This window comes from Bos taurus, chromosome 1 (assembly GCF_002263795.3).
Source record: "Bos taurus isolate L1 Dominette 01449 registration number 42190680 breed Hereford chromosome 1, ARS-UCD2.0, whole genome shotgun sequence".
Lineage (NCBI taxonomy): Eukaryota > Metazoa > Chordata > Mammalia > Artiodactyla > Bovidae > Bos > Bos taurus.
Window position 1 is genome coordinate 60,787,756 of NC_037328.1, and position 14,748 is coordinate 60,802,503.

The window sequence follows — 14,748 nt, forward strand, 5'->3', positions numbered from 1 at the left end:
TAGCAAATGAGCACAAGGACAATATTAAATCCTGATACCCACCTTAAATATTACTGTGTCTGTTTTTAGTTTTCTTTTAAAATAATTTCAAATTTGCAGAAAAATTACAGGATCAATACAAAGACCTCCCATATACTCTTCACACAGCAACTCTATTCAAGTTTTGTCAATTGTCACAACACAGTCTTTTCTAGCAAAATGATCAATGTAAGATAGTATATTATATCCAGTATCATATTATGCCAGGCTGGATGAATCACAAGCTGGAATCAAGACTGCCAGGAGAAATATCAACAACCTCAGATATGCAGATGATACCACTCCAATGGCAGAAAGTGAAGAGGAGCTAAAGAGCCTCTTGATGAGGGCAAAAGAAGAGAGTGAAAAAACTGGCTTAAAACTCAACATTCAAAAAATGAAGATTGTTACATCCAATCCCATCACTTCATGGCAAATAGATGGGGAACCAATGGAAACGGTGACATTTTCTTTTCTTGGGCTCCAAAATCACTGCAGACAGTGACTGCAGCAATGAAATTAAAAGACACGTGATTCTTGGAAGAAAAGCTATGACAAACGTAGACAGCATATTAAAAAGCAGAGAAATCATTTTGCTCACAAAGGTCCATATAGTTAAAGCTATGGTTTTTCCAGTAGTCATATATGGATGTGAGAGTTGGACCATAAAGAAGGCTGAGCGCCAAAGAATTGATGCTTTCAAATTGTTGTGCTGGTGAAGACTCTCTTGAGAGTCTCTTGCTTGAACTACAAGGAGGTTACATCAGTCAGTCCTAAAGGAAACCCTGAATGTTCATTGGAAGGACCGATGATGAAGCTGAAGTTCCAATACTTTGGCCACCTGATTCGAAAAGCCAACTCACTGGAAAAGACCCTGATGCTGGGAAAGATTGACGGCAGGAGGAGAAGTGGGTAACAGAGGATGAGACTGTTGGATGGCATCACAGACTCAATGGACATGAGTTTGAGCAATGTCTGGTAGATGATGAAGGACAGGGGAGCCTGGCATGCTGCAGTTCATGGGGTCACAAGGAGTCGGACACAATTGAGGGGCTGAACATATTATGATAAACTGAGTATTTCTTCTGTCTCTTTAGACTTTCACGACCTTGACATATGAAGATTACAGGCCAGTCTTTCTATAGAGTGTCCCCAACCCCCTTAGAAACATTCCTTGGATATACCTGGGCACAGGCTGGGGCTGCTCTCCCACTACATTCAAACTTACCTAATAGTTTTTCTCACTAAAAAGAAGGAAAAAGGTCTTATCGTTTTTAGCGTCCTTTGTCACTGAGGCAGACCTAGGCTTTGACAAACTTTAAAGAAAACTCAATCATCTCATTGTTGCCTATTTATAGCAAACTTAAGTGATGAAAATACACATATATTGAAAAAGATATGTGTCATCTTTCTTGACTTTTCAGTTCAGTTCAGTCGCTCAGTCGTGTCCGACTCTTTGCGACCTGATGAATCACAGCACGCCAGGCCTCCCTGTCTATTTTAGGTATATGATTTTTTTTAAATGTCTTTAAATTTTGGAGTGGGGATTTATTCTACATTAAGATATCTGTGTGGTTACTAGCACAGAGATGTGCTAGTTTTTACACAGAATTTTACCTATTAAGATAAGGAAAACTACTATTTCAAGTATTTTCAAATAGTACTGTATACCACAATAAATTGTCATCTGTGGCATTTATGTTTTCTATACACTACCAAAAAGAACCCTCTCCCCACAAAAGCAAAAAACCCCGTGTACTAGTAACCACACAGATATTATGTAAATGCAAATAAAAATAACTGTGGCATAGACTGGATATAGCTAAACTAGCAGATGCAGATCTAATGTAGAATAAATCCCCACTCCAAAATTCCTCCTAATCACCATCAAACCTTGACCCAAAGTTATTAAAATTGTTATTGGTATAATGATTCAAGAATATATACTGCATCTTCAAATAGAGCTGAAAATTTACTGGTCTTTGTCGTCAAGTAGCTCTCTTCCCTTCGTGGAGTCTGGGTTTTTACACTGAACCAAGGGAACGGCTACCCATTCCAATATTCTGGCCTAGAGAATTCCATGGACTGTATAGTCCATGGGGTAGCAAAGAGTCAGACATGACTGAGCAACTTTCACGTCACTTCACTTCAGCTCTGGGTACTAAATAACTTTTTCTCTCTTCTTTTACTTCTCTCAGCTTTAAGAAAGACAAAATATAGGTTGGAGCAGAAAGTATGTGGGTGTAAATAGTGGCTTTATTTTAATAACTAAAATGCATGCATGCTAAGTCGCTTCAGCTGTGTCTGACTCTTCGTGACTCTGTGGACTGTAACTCACCAGGCTCCTCTGCCCATGGGATTCTCCAGGCAAGGATACTGGAGTGGGTTGTCATGCTCTCCTCCAGGAAATCTTCCCAACTCAGGGATCAAACTCACTTCTCATTTATCTCCTGCATTGGCAGGCAGTTTCTTTATCACTAGTGCCACCTGGGAAGCCCAAAAATATCTAAAAGATGGACTGCAAATACGTATACAGAGCTTGGAGATCATAATTAATTATGAGCGGGTGGGCCTGCTTTAGACAAGACTTGAAGTTCTTCCTGCAGAGGAACTATCAAATTAAAACTGCATGAGGTAGTATTCCCAAATATTTTAGCCCCAAAATTTCACTTCTTCCCATTACACTGGCTCTCTGATTGCTGATGTGATTAGTGATGTCCTTAAAGTCTGATCCTGACCTAATAACAGCCAATCAAGAGGCTATTGTCTGAAAAATTAAGCTGAAGAGTAGGAAAATTAGTAGACTTCAGCACATAAAATCCAAATGAAATTCTAGTTAATCAGTAAGATTCAATAATCAACAGAATTATCCCTCAGATCAAATATAACTAAAGATGGTCTCAAATTCTTTATTTCATTAGAACATTTAAAAGATGTATTGAGCTCCAGGCTAAGTTGAATTGGAATGCAGTGGCAAACAGTTTGTGTAATATTTTGTAGGTGATGGTAAACTAAAAAATAATCAGTGCAACATGATACTGATTAAGGAAGGGAAAGAGGGACAAAAGGGAAGGGAGAACAAAGGAACTAATGAAAGAAGGAAAGAAGAGAGCAATTAAAAGAGGTCAAAGGATGGCTGCTTTGAGTTCTGGGATAGATATTAGTCAGAATTAGGAATGTTTGAAGGAATGATGCTAAAGCTGAAACTCCAGTACTTTGGCCACCTCATGTGAAGAGTTGACTCATTGGAAAAGACTCTGATGCTGGGAGGGATTGGGGGCAGGAGGAGAAGGGGACGACAGAGGATGAGATGGCTGGATGGCATCACTGACTCGATGGATGTGAGTCTGAGTGAACTCTGGGAGTTGGTGATGGACAGGGAGGCCTGGGGTGCTGCGATTTATGGGGTCGCAAGGAGTCAGACACGACTGAGCGACTGATCTGATCTGATCTGATAGGATTGCAAAATGCATCCAAGAATTTAAATCTTAGGAACAATAAGTTCTAGACCAGTATTCATGAAAACACTAAATGTTTCCCAACATTTGAATTTTCAAGTATTAAATTAAGAGAGCATCTACAGACATGCAATTGCAAGCCAATATGATATGCTTGGATTAATGAGATACAGGAAATATGAAAATTTTAGTGTGAGGATAAAGCACACAGGGTCTCACAAGAGTTAACTTTCATACTTTTTCCATAGTTATATTGGTTTAATTCAGGTAATTACGCAAGGAGATCAAGCCAGTCAGTCCTATAGGAAATCAACCCTGAATATTGGATTGATGCTGAAGCTGAAATTCCAATATTTTGGCCACCTGATACAAAGAACTGACTCACTGGAAAAGACCCTGATGCTAGGAAAGATTGAGGGCAGGAAGAGAAGAGGGCAAGAGGATGAGATGGTTGGATAGCATCACTGACTCAATAAGCATGAGTATCTTACTTTTACATTTTAAAAATATTGTTGGGAGGAGAGTTTGCAGGAGAATAGATATATGCATATGTATGGTTGAGTCCCTTTGCTGTTAACCTGAAATTATGACAACATTGTTAATCGGCTTAATGAAATAAAATGAATATTTTTAAAAATGTTAATGAGAATAGCATAAAAAGAAAGCAAAAGATGCAACATGGAAATGATGATTCCAGTATGGGTAACAGACTCAAGAACAATGTAATAAATACATTGAAAACATGATAAATATTATAAGGTACAATGAATGAGACATTTAATAAGTAAGATCTACGTTTAAAAAATAACATCATGACAGGGTGTCCTTTGTATTCACATACACATGGAGATTCCTAATGTATCAGCTAAAAACCTACCTTGTTTTTGGAGCCTCCTTTCCCAGGGCTCAAGAAGATGAGATTAATCTCTGTATTCAATGAGTCCACAGATTTATTTTTACTTTTAATTTTTCTATGACAAGGCCCTAGTACCTGCTTTGCAGAGTTTTAGATATAATTTGATGCCATGTCACACAGGAAAATGAACAGGCAGGCAGCAACAAACCCCTCTCACTGATTGCTTAGATTGCCACGACAGTGGTTCTTGGTTTTCCCACATGTATCCGAAGCACCTGCAGAGCATAACACAGTTGTAAATTTTGGCCACAATCCCAAGCCTTCCAATTCAGTTGTTCTGGGAGTGGTTCTCAGCAATCTGTATTTTGTAAAGTATAATAAACCAAATTCTTGACTTTTTTGCAGCTTATGCAAGGATCAGATAAAGAGAAATATTGCCTCAACACAAGTGTCTCCATCTCTGGCATAAGCAGAAAAAAATAGGAAATCATAGGAAGGAAGGTAACATTAGGAGAGAAATGGACATTATTAATTGGAAGGATGCCAAATAAATTTATTTATATTATTTAAGTGAAAGGTATTGTTTTCTCAATCTTTGAGTTTAGAATCTGTAAAGGAGGTGATGTAAGAACCAAACTATCTGGCTTTAGAAGTGGGTCCCATCTTTTATTACGTATCTCAAATGAATGTTTGCATTTGAATAGCCTGACTTCTACAGATGCAAAATTTAATTTCACTAATCGCAAGTGATCCCAAAGGTCATTATTGATTTGTGAATTTGCTGATGCAAAACTTTCACCTGTGTTCCTCATGAGGAAGATGTGTGGAGATGTCATTTAGCTAAAGATTGAGTTTAGCGAACCATGAAGCATATTTATTTCAACACAGGTTATTTTCTGTGTAATGACTCTCATGAACTGATTTTTAAAAAACTTACTTTCTCTCTGAAAAATAATCACCAAAATAGGAGAGAAAATGTTGGAGACACTGAAAAGTCATTCACATTGTGGAAATATATATTAATTAAAGGAATATATATATTTCCAGGAGAAATGGAGGGATACAGGAGAAATGTGAGGGGGACAAACACTTAAACATTTATAAAGTTGAGATTTTTGAGGTCTAGAGAAGTTTGCATATCTCGACCAGTTTTTGTTTTGTTTTGTTTTGTTTTAGTTTTGATACATGAAATGGACAGTTTAGGGAGAGATTTTCTTTCCATAGGACTAGGCTAGGTAAGAAGCCTTAGAGGACCTAAGATGTTACCATGAAAGTCAAGTTATTTTCCAAGCTACTATTCCTATCTCATGTCCAAGAATAGTTTAAATATTAGGGGATGTAGCATTATTTGAAATTGAATGAAATGATGCAGGATTATTTCCCTAGATGTTCTTAATGTACATACTATTTTTAAAGTAGTGGCTCTTAAAGTGTGGCCCCAGCACCAGCAGCATCACTATCACCTGGGAATGTGAGAAGTGTAACTAGGGTATGAGGACGTGTGAGAGTGCAAATTATCAGGCCTGATCTCCAGAACGACTTAATCAGAAATTGTGGAGTGGGGTGTACCACCAATCAAAAATAGAGCTTACCAAACTCTCTATGTGTTGTCGATACACGCTGCGTGTTGTCCTCAGACATCCTTATTAAAAGTAGCTAAAAACTTAAAGGTGATGCTGGTCTAAGAAGCCCTTTAGAAGCCCAAAGAAGTAAAGTTCAAGACTAGATGCTAAGGGAAAGGACAACTGAAGAAAATACATTGAAGGAACCCAAATAACAGCTGAAAGAGCCTACTCAAGGGTCTCATGAAACAAGTGGAGGGTGTTGTTGGACTCTGGGAAGCACCCAGGACAAAGAGAGCCTCATGAGAGTTACTCCAGCAGCAGCAGCCTGCTTGTTGTCACAGTGGTTATCATCATCATTAGTATCATTATCACCATCACCACCACCATCATCACCTTATTTGGTGAGAACACATGATCTCCAGAAAACAAGCTAGGGGCTTACCTAGGTCACGTGATCTTTAAATTAAACCAAGCTTTAGAGTGACTAAAGATGGTGACTGCAGCTATGAAATTAAAAGATGCTGGCTCCTTGGAAGAAAAGCTATGACAAACCTAGACAGCACATTCAAAAGCAGAGACATCACTTTGCCAACAAAGGTCCATCCAGTCAAAGCTATCACGCATGGATGTGATAATTGGACTATAAAGAAAACTGAGCACCGAAGAACTGAAGCTTTTGAACTGTGGTGTTGGAGATGACTCTTGAGAGTCCTTTGGACAGCAAGGAGATCAAAACAATCAATCCTAAAGGAAATCAGTCCTGAATATTCACTGGAAGGACTGATGGTGAAGCTGAAGCTCCAATACTTTGGCCACCTGCTATGAAGAGCCGACTCACTGGAAAAGACCCTGATGCTGGAAAAGACTGGACACAGGAGGAGAAGGGGCCAAAGAGGATGAGATGGTTGGATGGCATCACTGACTCAATGGACATGAGTTTGAGCAAGCTCCAGGAGTTGGTGATGGACAGGGAAGCCTGGCATGCTGAAGTCCATGGGATCACAAAGATTCGGACACGATGGAGTGACTGAACTGAACTGAGGCCTTAGAAGAATCAAGTGAAAGTGAAAGTCACTCAGTCGTGTCTGACTCTTTGCAACTCCACGCTCTATACAGTCCATGGAATTCTCCAGGCCAGAATACTGGAGTGGGTAGTCTTTCCCTTCTTCAGGGGATCTTTCCAATCCAGGGATCGAACCTAGGTCTCCCCCATTGCAGGTGGATTCTTTACCAGCTGAGCCACAAGGGAAGCCCAAGAATACTGGAATGGATGGCCTATCTCTTCTCCAGTGGATCTTGCTGACCCAGGAATCAAACCAGGGTCTCCTCCATTGCAGGTGGATTCTTTACCAACTGAGCTATCAGGGAAGCCCCAAATAGGTTACCCCAAAATTGATTTAAAGCAAGAAAGAAAACTGAGATATGACGCCCCACTTTCTTAACTACTATTCTTCAGTGATATCTCACAGCATTTTTAAGCTAAAGGTGACCTCCCCACTGGGTAAAGAAAAAGAATACAGTATTTATTTAATAACGAGTTATGTGGGATTTGCAGAAAGCATGTATGGTGAGTAAGGAAGAACTTGAAAAATTCAAAAGACCCTTATATTTTGAAGGAAGGTGCTGTGGGATTGGAGGAAAGAAGGATGGCAGACATGCCTATAGGCAGAATCTTTGATGTGGTGAAAACATGTACAATGGAGGCAAGGAGAAGGAGGCAGTGTGAATAAACAGCAGTAAAGGGGTGGACCCACTGACATAATCACAAAGTTGAACGTTCTAAGGGGAATTGAATCAGCCATCTGGTGCTAGATATCAAATGCCAGCATCCATATAACTATCCAAAACATCTCCCTTCATAACTCAGGTTCAAGGAGGAAGCAACCTTTCATCATCGCCCTTACAAGAACAGGCTTTGTTGCTCATTTTTTCTTTTAAAGCAGTATGGTTAAAAAGAAAATACTATAATATCTTGAATCAAACAGATATGGGTTTGAAACCCAGTCCTAACCAAGAGGCAGCCTTGGGCAGTCTTATCATTTCTGAACTTCAAACTTTTTTCATATTTATAATAAAGTTATTAATAGCTACTTCATAATAACATTATTAGAAGCAAACAAGATAATGAATAAACAGTACCTCAACTGTATAGTTCTTTTCCATCTCTTAGTATTAAGTTAAACTCAATAACTTAATAGGGAAGTATAAGCAGCATGATCTGACCTAGTTCTAGCTCTAATTCTCTCAAGATTGTTGTGTTAGTAGCTAAAATGTACGTAGATGAATGAGGAAAAAGGAGGAAGGGCTTTGGGCACTTGGCACTAAGAACTCAAATAGGAATTTGCTGCTGCTGCTGCTGCTGCTGCTGCTAAGTCACTTCAGTTGTATCCGACTCTGCGTGACCCCAAAGACAACAGCCCACGAGTCTCCCCCGTCCCTGGGATTCTCCAGGCAAGAACACTGGAGTGGATTGCCATTTCCTTCTCCAATGCATGAAAGTGAAAAGTGAGAGTGAAGTCGCTCAGTCGTGTCCGACTCTTAGCGACCCCATGGACTGCAGCCTACCAGGCTCCTCCATCCATGAGATTTTCCAGGCAAGAGTACTGGAGTGGTTTGCCATTGCCTTCTCTGAAATAGGAATTTGGTAGTTCTTAAAAAGTCACAGCAAAAAAATTCCCATTCCAGTCGAATGTGCTTCAATTTGATTCCTTGTCTGCTTGGTTCCAAACTACTCCCTGAACTCTCTGTGTGACCTTGAGCAAGTAAGCTAAACCTAATTAACTTCTGTTTCCTCATCTAGAAACCAAGGGATGTAATCCTCATATTGCCCAATTTTTTTCCTTGTAGGACAATATACATTCTCTAGCTGTGGTCTCTAGTGAGTTTCCAATAACATTTAAGACTGTGAAGGTATTAAAATTGTGTAGGAATTTCACAATATAATGTGTTGCTGGTCATTAGATAAAATCTGTTCTAAGGGACCTTAAGTAAACTAATTATCCCCCCTCTCTTTGCCATTAAATGAGGTAGAAATTTTCCTTTTGTTTTGAAGTGTGTGTGCGCTTGTGGGCAGGCCTGTGTTGAAGAAGTTGCTAAGTTAACCTTTTACATATTTACACATCTATAGTTATGTTTACACACTTAAATGGACTGCCTGACATCCAAACCCTGGTGTCTCTTACTCAGGAACTCAAGCGCTGTCCTCTAAACTACAAGGAAAAGACTTTGTGCTGTGCTGTGACAGGCACTTCGCAAATCAGCAGACATGCCTTTTACAAGCAATAAAATGAAGCTGTCAGCCATTGCAAATGGACCAAGATAGAGGTCACATGACTAAACCACCCCTGCACAGGTACTCTCTGATGTATTTTACTCTGGTTTCAATCTATTAATCAGAGGAGTTGGGAGAGCAATAATTTAAATGCTGCAATAATCAATTCCATAACACATTAATAGAAGCTACAGTCAAACTTCACATACAACTGACTGCACTGGAATCTTGACAGGAGTCCTAGGGCCATGCCTAATTTGCATTAAATTTACATAACATTGTAAATCAAGAATACATGAACACAGCCCTAATATTTGTTAGTACTTAGATCCTTCCTCTTAGATGGATTGAAACTGCTAGTGGTTTGACTCTGCTTGCAATAAAACTGTACAGATGATCAGCTTTGTTCTCATTCTGCAATTATGGGGAAAGGGCCCCAAGAGAGCTATAGTTTCGGGGCTTGCGTATGCCATTTAAGGTTTTGATCCTGTAAAACCATGACTCAGATGTGCCCTTGGAAACCCCAATCTGGAAGCAGATTATCCCCAATGATTTTGCAGATCTTCGTCACGGCACTTGCTCACAAATAACTTGCCATGAAATAGAGATACAAACTACAAAGAAAGCCAGCCAGCTGAGAGGATGCCAAGGCTTCTGGAAATTTTTATTTTTTCCAAATAACATTTACTATCAGAAAAAGAGATAATTAGTGATATTCTTTAAACTGAGGACAGATAGAAATCACACCTCCAGCAAAAGCATCCAGTATCCAACAGTGTGGAAAAGTGGACCTCACATGGTTCCAAGCATTCTGTGTGTTCTTGTGTCTCTGTGGACAGCTGTGGTCTTTGCTGTGTGTTATGACACTCAGGGTTAAAAGAAAACATTCTCACCAAGTTATTGACTCACAGTGGCAAGACTCCTTTTTCTTTATCCTCCTCAGTTCTATTATTTAAAGTCTATACCCATTTAAAGTTTTTCTATGTAAAAAGAAAATAGATACTAAAGTGCCATAATGAATTTGGAATTTGCCACAACGAATCCTTTATTCCAGAAAGGATTACTCGAGTATTTTGTATGTCATGATTATTTTCTGCCGCCCGCCTCTCCTTTACCATCTTCTCCTTACCTTGCACGATCAAGTAAACTTGGGAGGTCTTCGGCTCATGTTGTGTCTGCACCGAGCAAGTGTAGGAACCTTCATCGTAGACATCCACCTTCTGGATTCGCAGGCTGTACTCCAGAGAATGGCGTTTCTCCAGCTCAACCCGAGGGTCCAGAGACCACTTGTCATGCCCAGCAAAAATGATGCCAGAACGGTTCAACCAGGCCACCTTTGAGTTCTTATCTTCTACAACGCACCTGGCAAAGTAGAACAATGACATTAGAGCCTTAGTTATACTCGGATCTGCATTCATTCTTCACACAATTTGTCTCAACAAGGCCAATCAAAAGAAATGACTGTGTGCAGGATGAATCATGGCCATGCCATTTCTTAAGAGTCCCAAATAGTGTCATAATTTCTCCTTTAAGATCTAATCCCCATCCACTGGATGGATGTCAGTATATCACACTCAATGGGGCAATAAACAATCAGGGAGAGTAATGCAGGCAAAGTTAAATGGATATCAACTTCCCATTGGATTATATTCTTCTTGTCTAGGAAAAGGTCATTCCATTTGTTTAAGTTACTTTGAGAATTAGGCAAATGATAATATGACACATTTACTCAGTTTTGAACTGCATGTATTCTTTCATTCAGTTCAGTTCAGTTCAATCACTCAGTCATGTCTGACTCTTTGTGACTCCATGGACTACAGCACACCAGTCCTCCCTGTCCATCACCCACTCCTGGAGCTTACTCAAACTCATGTCCATCAAGTTGGTTTTGCCATCCAACCATCTCATCCTCTGTCAGCCCCTTCTCCTCCTGCCTTCAATCTTGCCCAGCATCAGGGTCTTTTCCAATGAGTCAGTTCTTCGCATCAGGTAGCCAAAGTATTGGAGTTTCAGTTTCAGCACCAGTCCTTCCAATGAATATTCAGGACTGATCTCCTTTAGGATGGACTGGTTAGATCTCCTTGCTGTCCAAGGGACTCTCAAGAGTCTTCTCCAACACCACAGTTCAAAAGCATCAATTCTTTGGCACTCAGCTTTCTTTATAGTCCAACTCTCACATACATGACTCTGTATGGGACTCTCTCTCTATACACGACTACTGGAATAACCATTGCTTTGACTAGATGGACCTTTGTTGGCTATACTAATTCTTTAGTATTTCTTAAAGGCTTATGTGAAGGTGGATTCAAATTATGCCCCACCATTGAATCAACAGGAATTAGACTGAATTTTAGAGTTTACTTCTGATCATTCCAAGTTTGGAATGCCCACCCCCAGGAATGAGAAGTGTGTGAGCAGGTCTAGGGGTAAGTAGATAGGTATTGTAAACAAAATCAAAGCTCGTATCATCTTGCCTAAGTCTGGTTCCACCTTTTGAAGGGCAGCAGGTTGTAGGCTGGGAAGACAGCTTGCTACCAGCATTTCTAGCACAATAGAATGAATTCAATCTTTTCTAGTAGATAAAAAACTAATTATTCCAAGGAATATGAAGGGCAAAAATATTGATTTGAATAACTACTTATTTTAGAAACCTAAAAGGGTTTAATGGAGAAAATCATACTCCAATTGCAGCAAGAATCTGGAAACGGAAAAGTCAAGCCAAAAATTTTCTATACCTTTGGCAAGATTTATGTCTGCCCCACAGGGAGGTGGTCTCAGACTCTGTTCACAGCTGCAGAGCCAGCTGCTCAGTACTCTGGGGCATGAGGGACGGACAGAAGAAGCCAGGATCCTGACAGCAGAACAATAAAATGCCATGTTCCCCTGTGTTTTCCAAACTGAGTTCAATCCAGATTTTCTGTCTGGTTCAAACAGCCATGTGTGGACAGGAAGCTGGTACACTATCCACAGGTATAACTACATAAAGAGACAGAGTCCAATTCACCTCTTCTAAAAGAAGGAGGAATGTGGAATCTTTTAAAAATAACTCACTTATGGTGCAAAAAGCATTCTCATCCTATTATTTTGGGGTAAATTTCAAATTTTAGTAAAAATGAGATTTCATTTAATTACATGAGTGCATGATATAAAGGTTTTTCTTTTCCTCTTCGCTTATTTATTTTCAGAAACATAGGTAGATTAAGGGCTTCCCTGGTGGCTCAGTGGTAAAGAATCCACCTGCAATGCAGGAGCCACTGGAGATGTGGGTTCAATCCCTGGATCAGGAAGATTCCTTTGAGGAGAGCATGACAACCCATTTCAGTATTCTTGCCTGGTAAAATCCCATGGACAGCGGAGCCTGACAGACTACAGTCCATAGCGTTGCAACGAGTCAGAAATTAATGAAGCGACTGAGCACAGAACACATGTGGATTAAAGTACCATTTAGTAGCTCCAATATATGTTTCTCTGCAATGCAGATATTATTGAGATCAATTATGCTTGATAATTTAAGACTCTTCTAAAGGGGAGGGCAAGGCTAACTTCATGAATGCTACTTGCTTCTCTCCTGACTCAATTTTACTTTCCCTCTTCCATTCCTTGGTGGTACCATGTCTCTGTCCTTGGTGGCATTTGTAGCAATTCTCAACTTAGAATTAGTTATGAACCAATTAATAGATTATTTGCTATCTTCCTCTAGATCAGTAATAAAGTTGCTGATGTAGGTCTCCTGTGTTTTTCTTTTCTACTGAGAATAATGGAAATTTCTCTTTGCCAAAGCATTTTAATTTTCTATCACATTTATTATTGGGTTGCTTTCATCATCTACACAGCCCAACACAGTAGTAACCAGTATGTTATATCATAGAGGTGTACCTTAAATGGTGTTTAGCCTGGAGGAAGACTAGAATATGTTTATCTTGAGAAAATACATATATAAAACTATAAATAAAGAAATGGTATGGACCTAACAGAAGCAGAAGATATTAAGAAGAGGTGACAAGAATACACTGATCTATACAAAAAAGATCTTAATGACCTGGATAACCATGATGGTGTAATCACTCAACTAGAGCCAGACATCTTGGAGTGCAAAGTCAAGTGGGCCTTAGGAAGCATCACTACAAACAAAGCTAGTGGAGGTTATGGAGTTCCAGCTGAGCTATTTCAAATTCTAAAAGATGATGCTGTGAAAGTGCTGCAATCACTATGCCAGCACATTTGGAAAACTCACTAGTGGCCACAGGACTGGGAAAGGTCAGTTTTCATTCCAATCCCAAAGAAGGTTAATGCCAAAGAATGTTCAAACTACCACACAATTGCACTCATTTCACATGCTAGCAAAGGAATGCTCAAAATCTTTCATGCTAGGCTTCAACAGTACCTGAACTGAGAACTTCCAGATATACAAGCTGGATTTAGAAAAGACAGAGGAACCAGAGATCAAATTGCCAACATCCATTGGGTCATAGAAAAAACAAGAAAATTCCAGAAAAAAAACATTCTGCTTCACTTCATTCTACTTCTGCTTCACTGACTATGCTAAATCCTTTGTGTGGATCACAATAAACTGTGAAAAATTCTTAAAGAGACGGGAATACTGGACCATCTTACCCGCCTCCTGAGAAACCTGTATGCAGGTCAAGAAGCCACAGTTAGAACCGGACATGGAACAACAAACTGGTTCCAAATTGGGAAAAGAGTACATCAAGGCTGTATATTGTTACCCTGCTTATTTAACTTATATGCAGAGTACAGCATGCAAAATGCTGGGCTGGATGAAGCACAATCTGGAATCAAGATTGCAGGGAGAAATATCAATAACCTCAGATATGTAGATGAAACCACCCTTATGGTAGAAAACAAAGAGGAACTAAAGAGCTTCTCAATGAAAGTGAAAGAGGAGAGCGAAAAAACTGGCTTTTAAAACTCAATATTAACAAAACAAAGATTATGGCATCCGGTCCCATACTTTATGGCAAATAGATAGGGAAACAATGGAAACAGTGACAGACTTTATTTTCTTGGGCTCCAAAATCACTGCAGATGGTGACTCCAGCCATGAAATTAAAAGACACTTGCTTCTTGGAAGAAAACCTATGATAAACCTAGACAGCATATTCAAAAGCAGAGACATCACTGCCAACAAAGGTCCCTTATAGTCAAAGCTATGGTTTTTCTGGTAGTTATGTATGGTTGTGAGAGTTGGACCATAAATAAGGCTAAGCATCAAAGAATTGATGCTTTGAACTCTGGTGTTGGAGAAGACTCTTGAGAGTCCCTTGGATAGCAAGGAGATCAAACTGCTGCTGCTGCTGCTGCTGCTAAGTCGTTTCAGTCGTGTCCGACTCTGTGACCCCATGGACTGCAGCCCACCAGGCTTCCCGGTCCATGGGATTCTCCAGGCAAGAACACTGGAGTGGGTTGCCATTTCCTTCTCCAATGCATGAAAGTGGAAAGTGAAAGTGACGTCGCTCAATTGTGTCTGACTCTTAGCGACCCCATGGACTTCAGCCTACCAGGCTCCTCCATCCATGGGATTTTCCGGGCAACAGTACTGGAGTGGGGTGCCATTGCCTT

General features: G+C 39.9%; 1 protein-coding gene across 2 annotated transcripts in view; it reads right to left on the minus strand.

Moving 5' to 3' along the window:
* The window catches only part of LSAMP (limbic system associated membrane protein), a 715,534-nt gene that overhangs the window by 310,995 nt on the left and 389,791 nt on the right, over window positions 1-14,748 (minus strand). For both annotated transcript variants that reach the window (XM_005201255.5, NM_001205368.1), the window contains 1 exon segment: window positions 10,298-10,530. In XM_005201255.5, coding sequence (XP_005201312.1) covers window positions 10,298-10,530 — 233 coding nt within the window.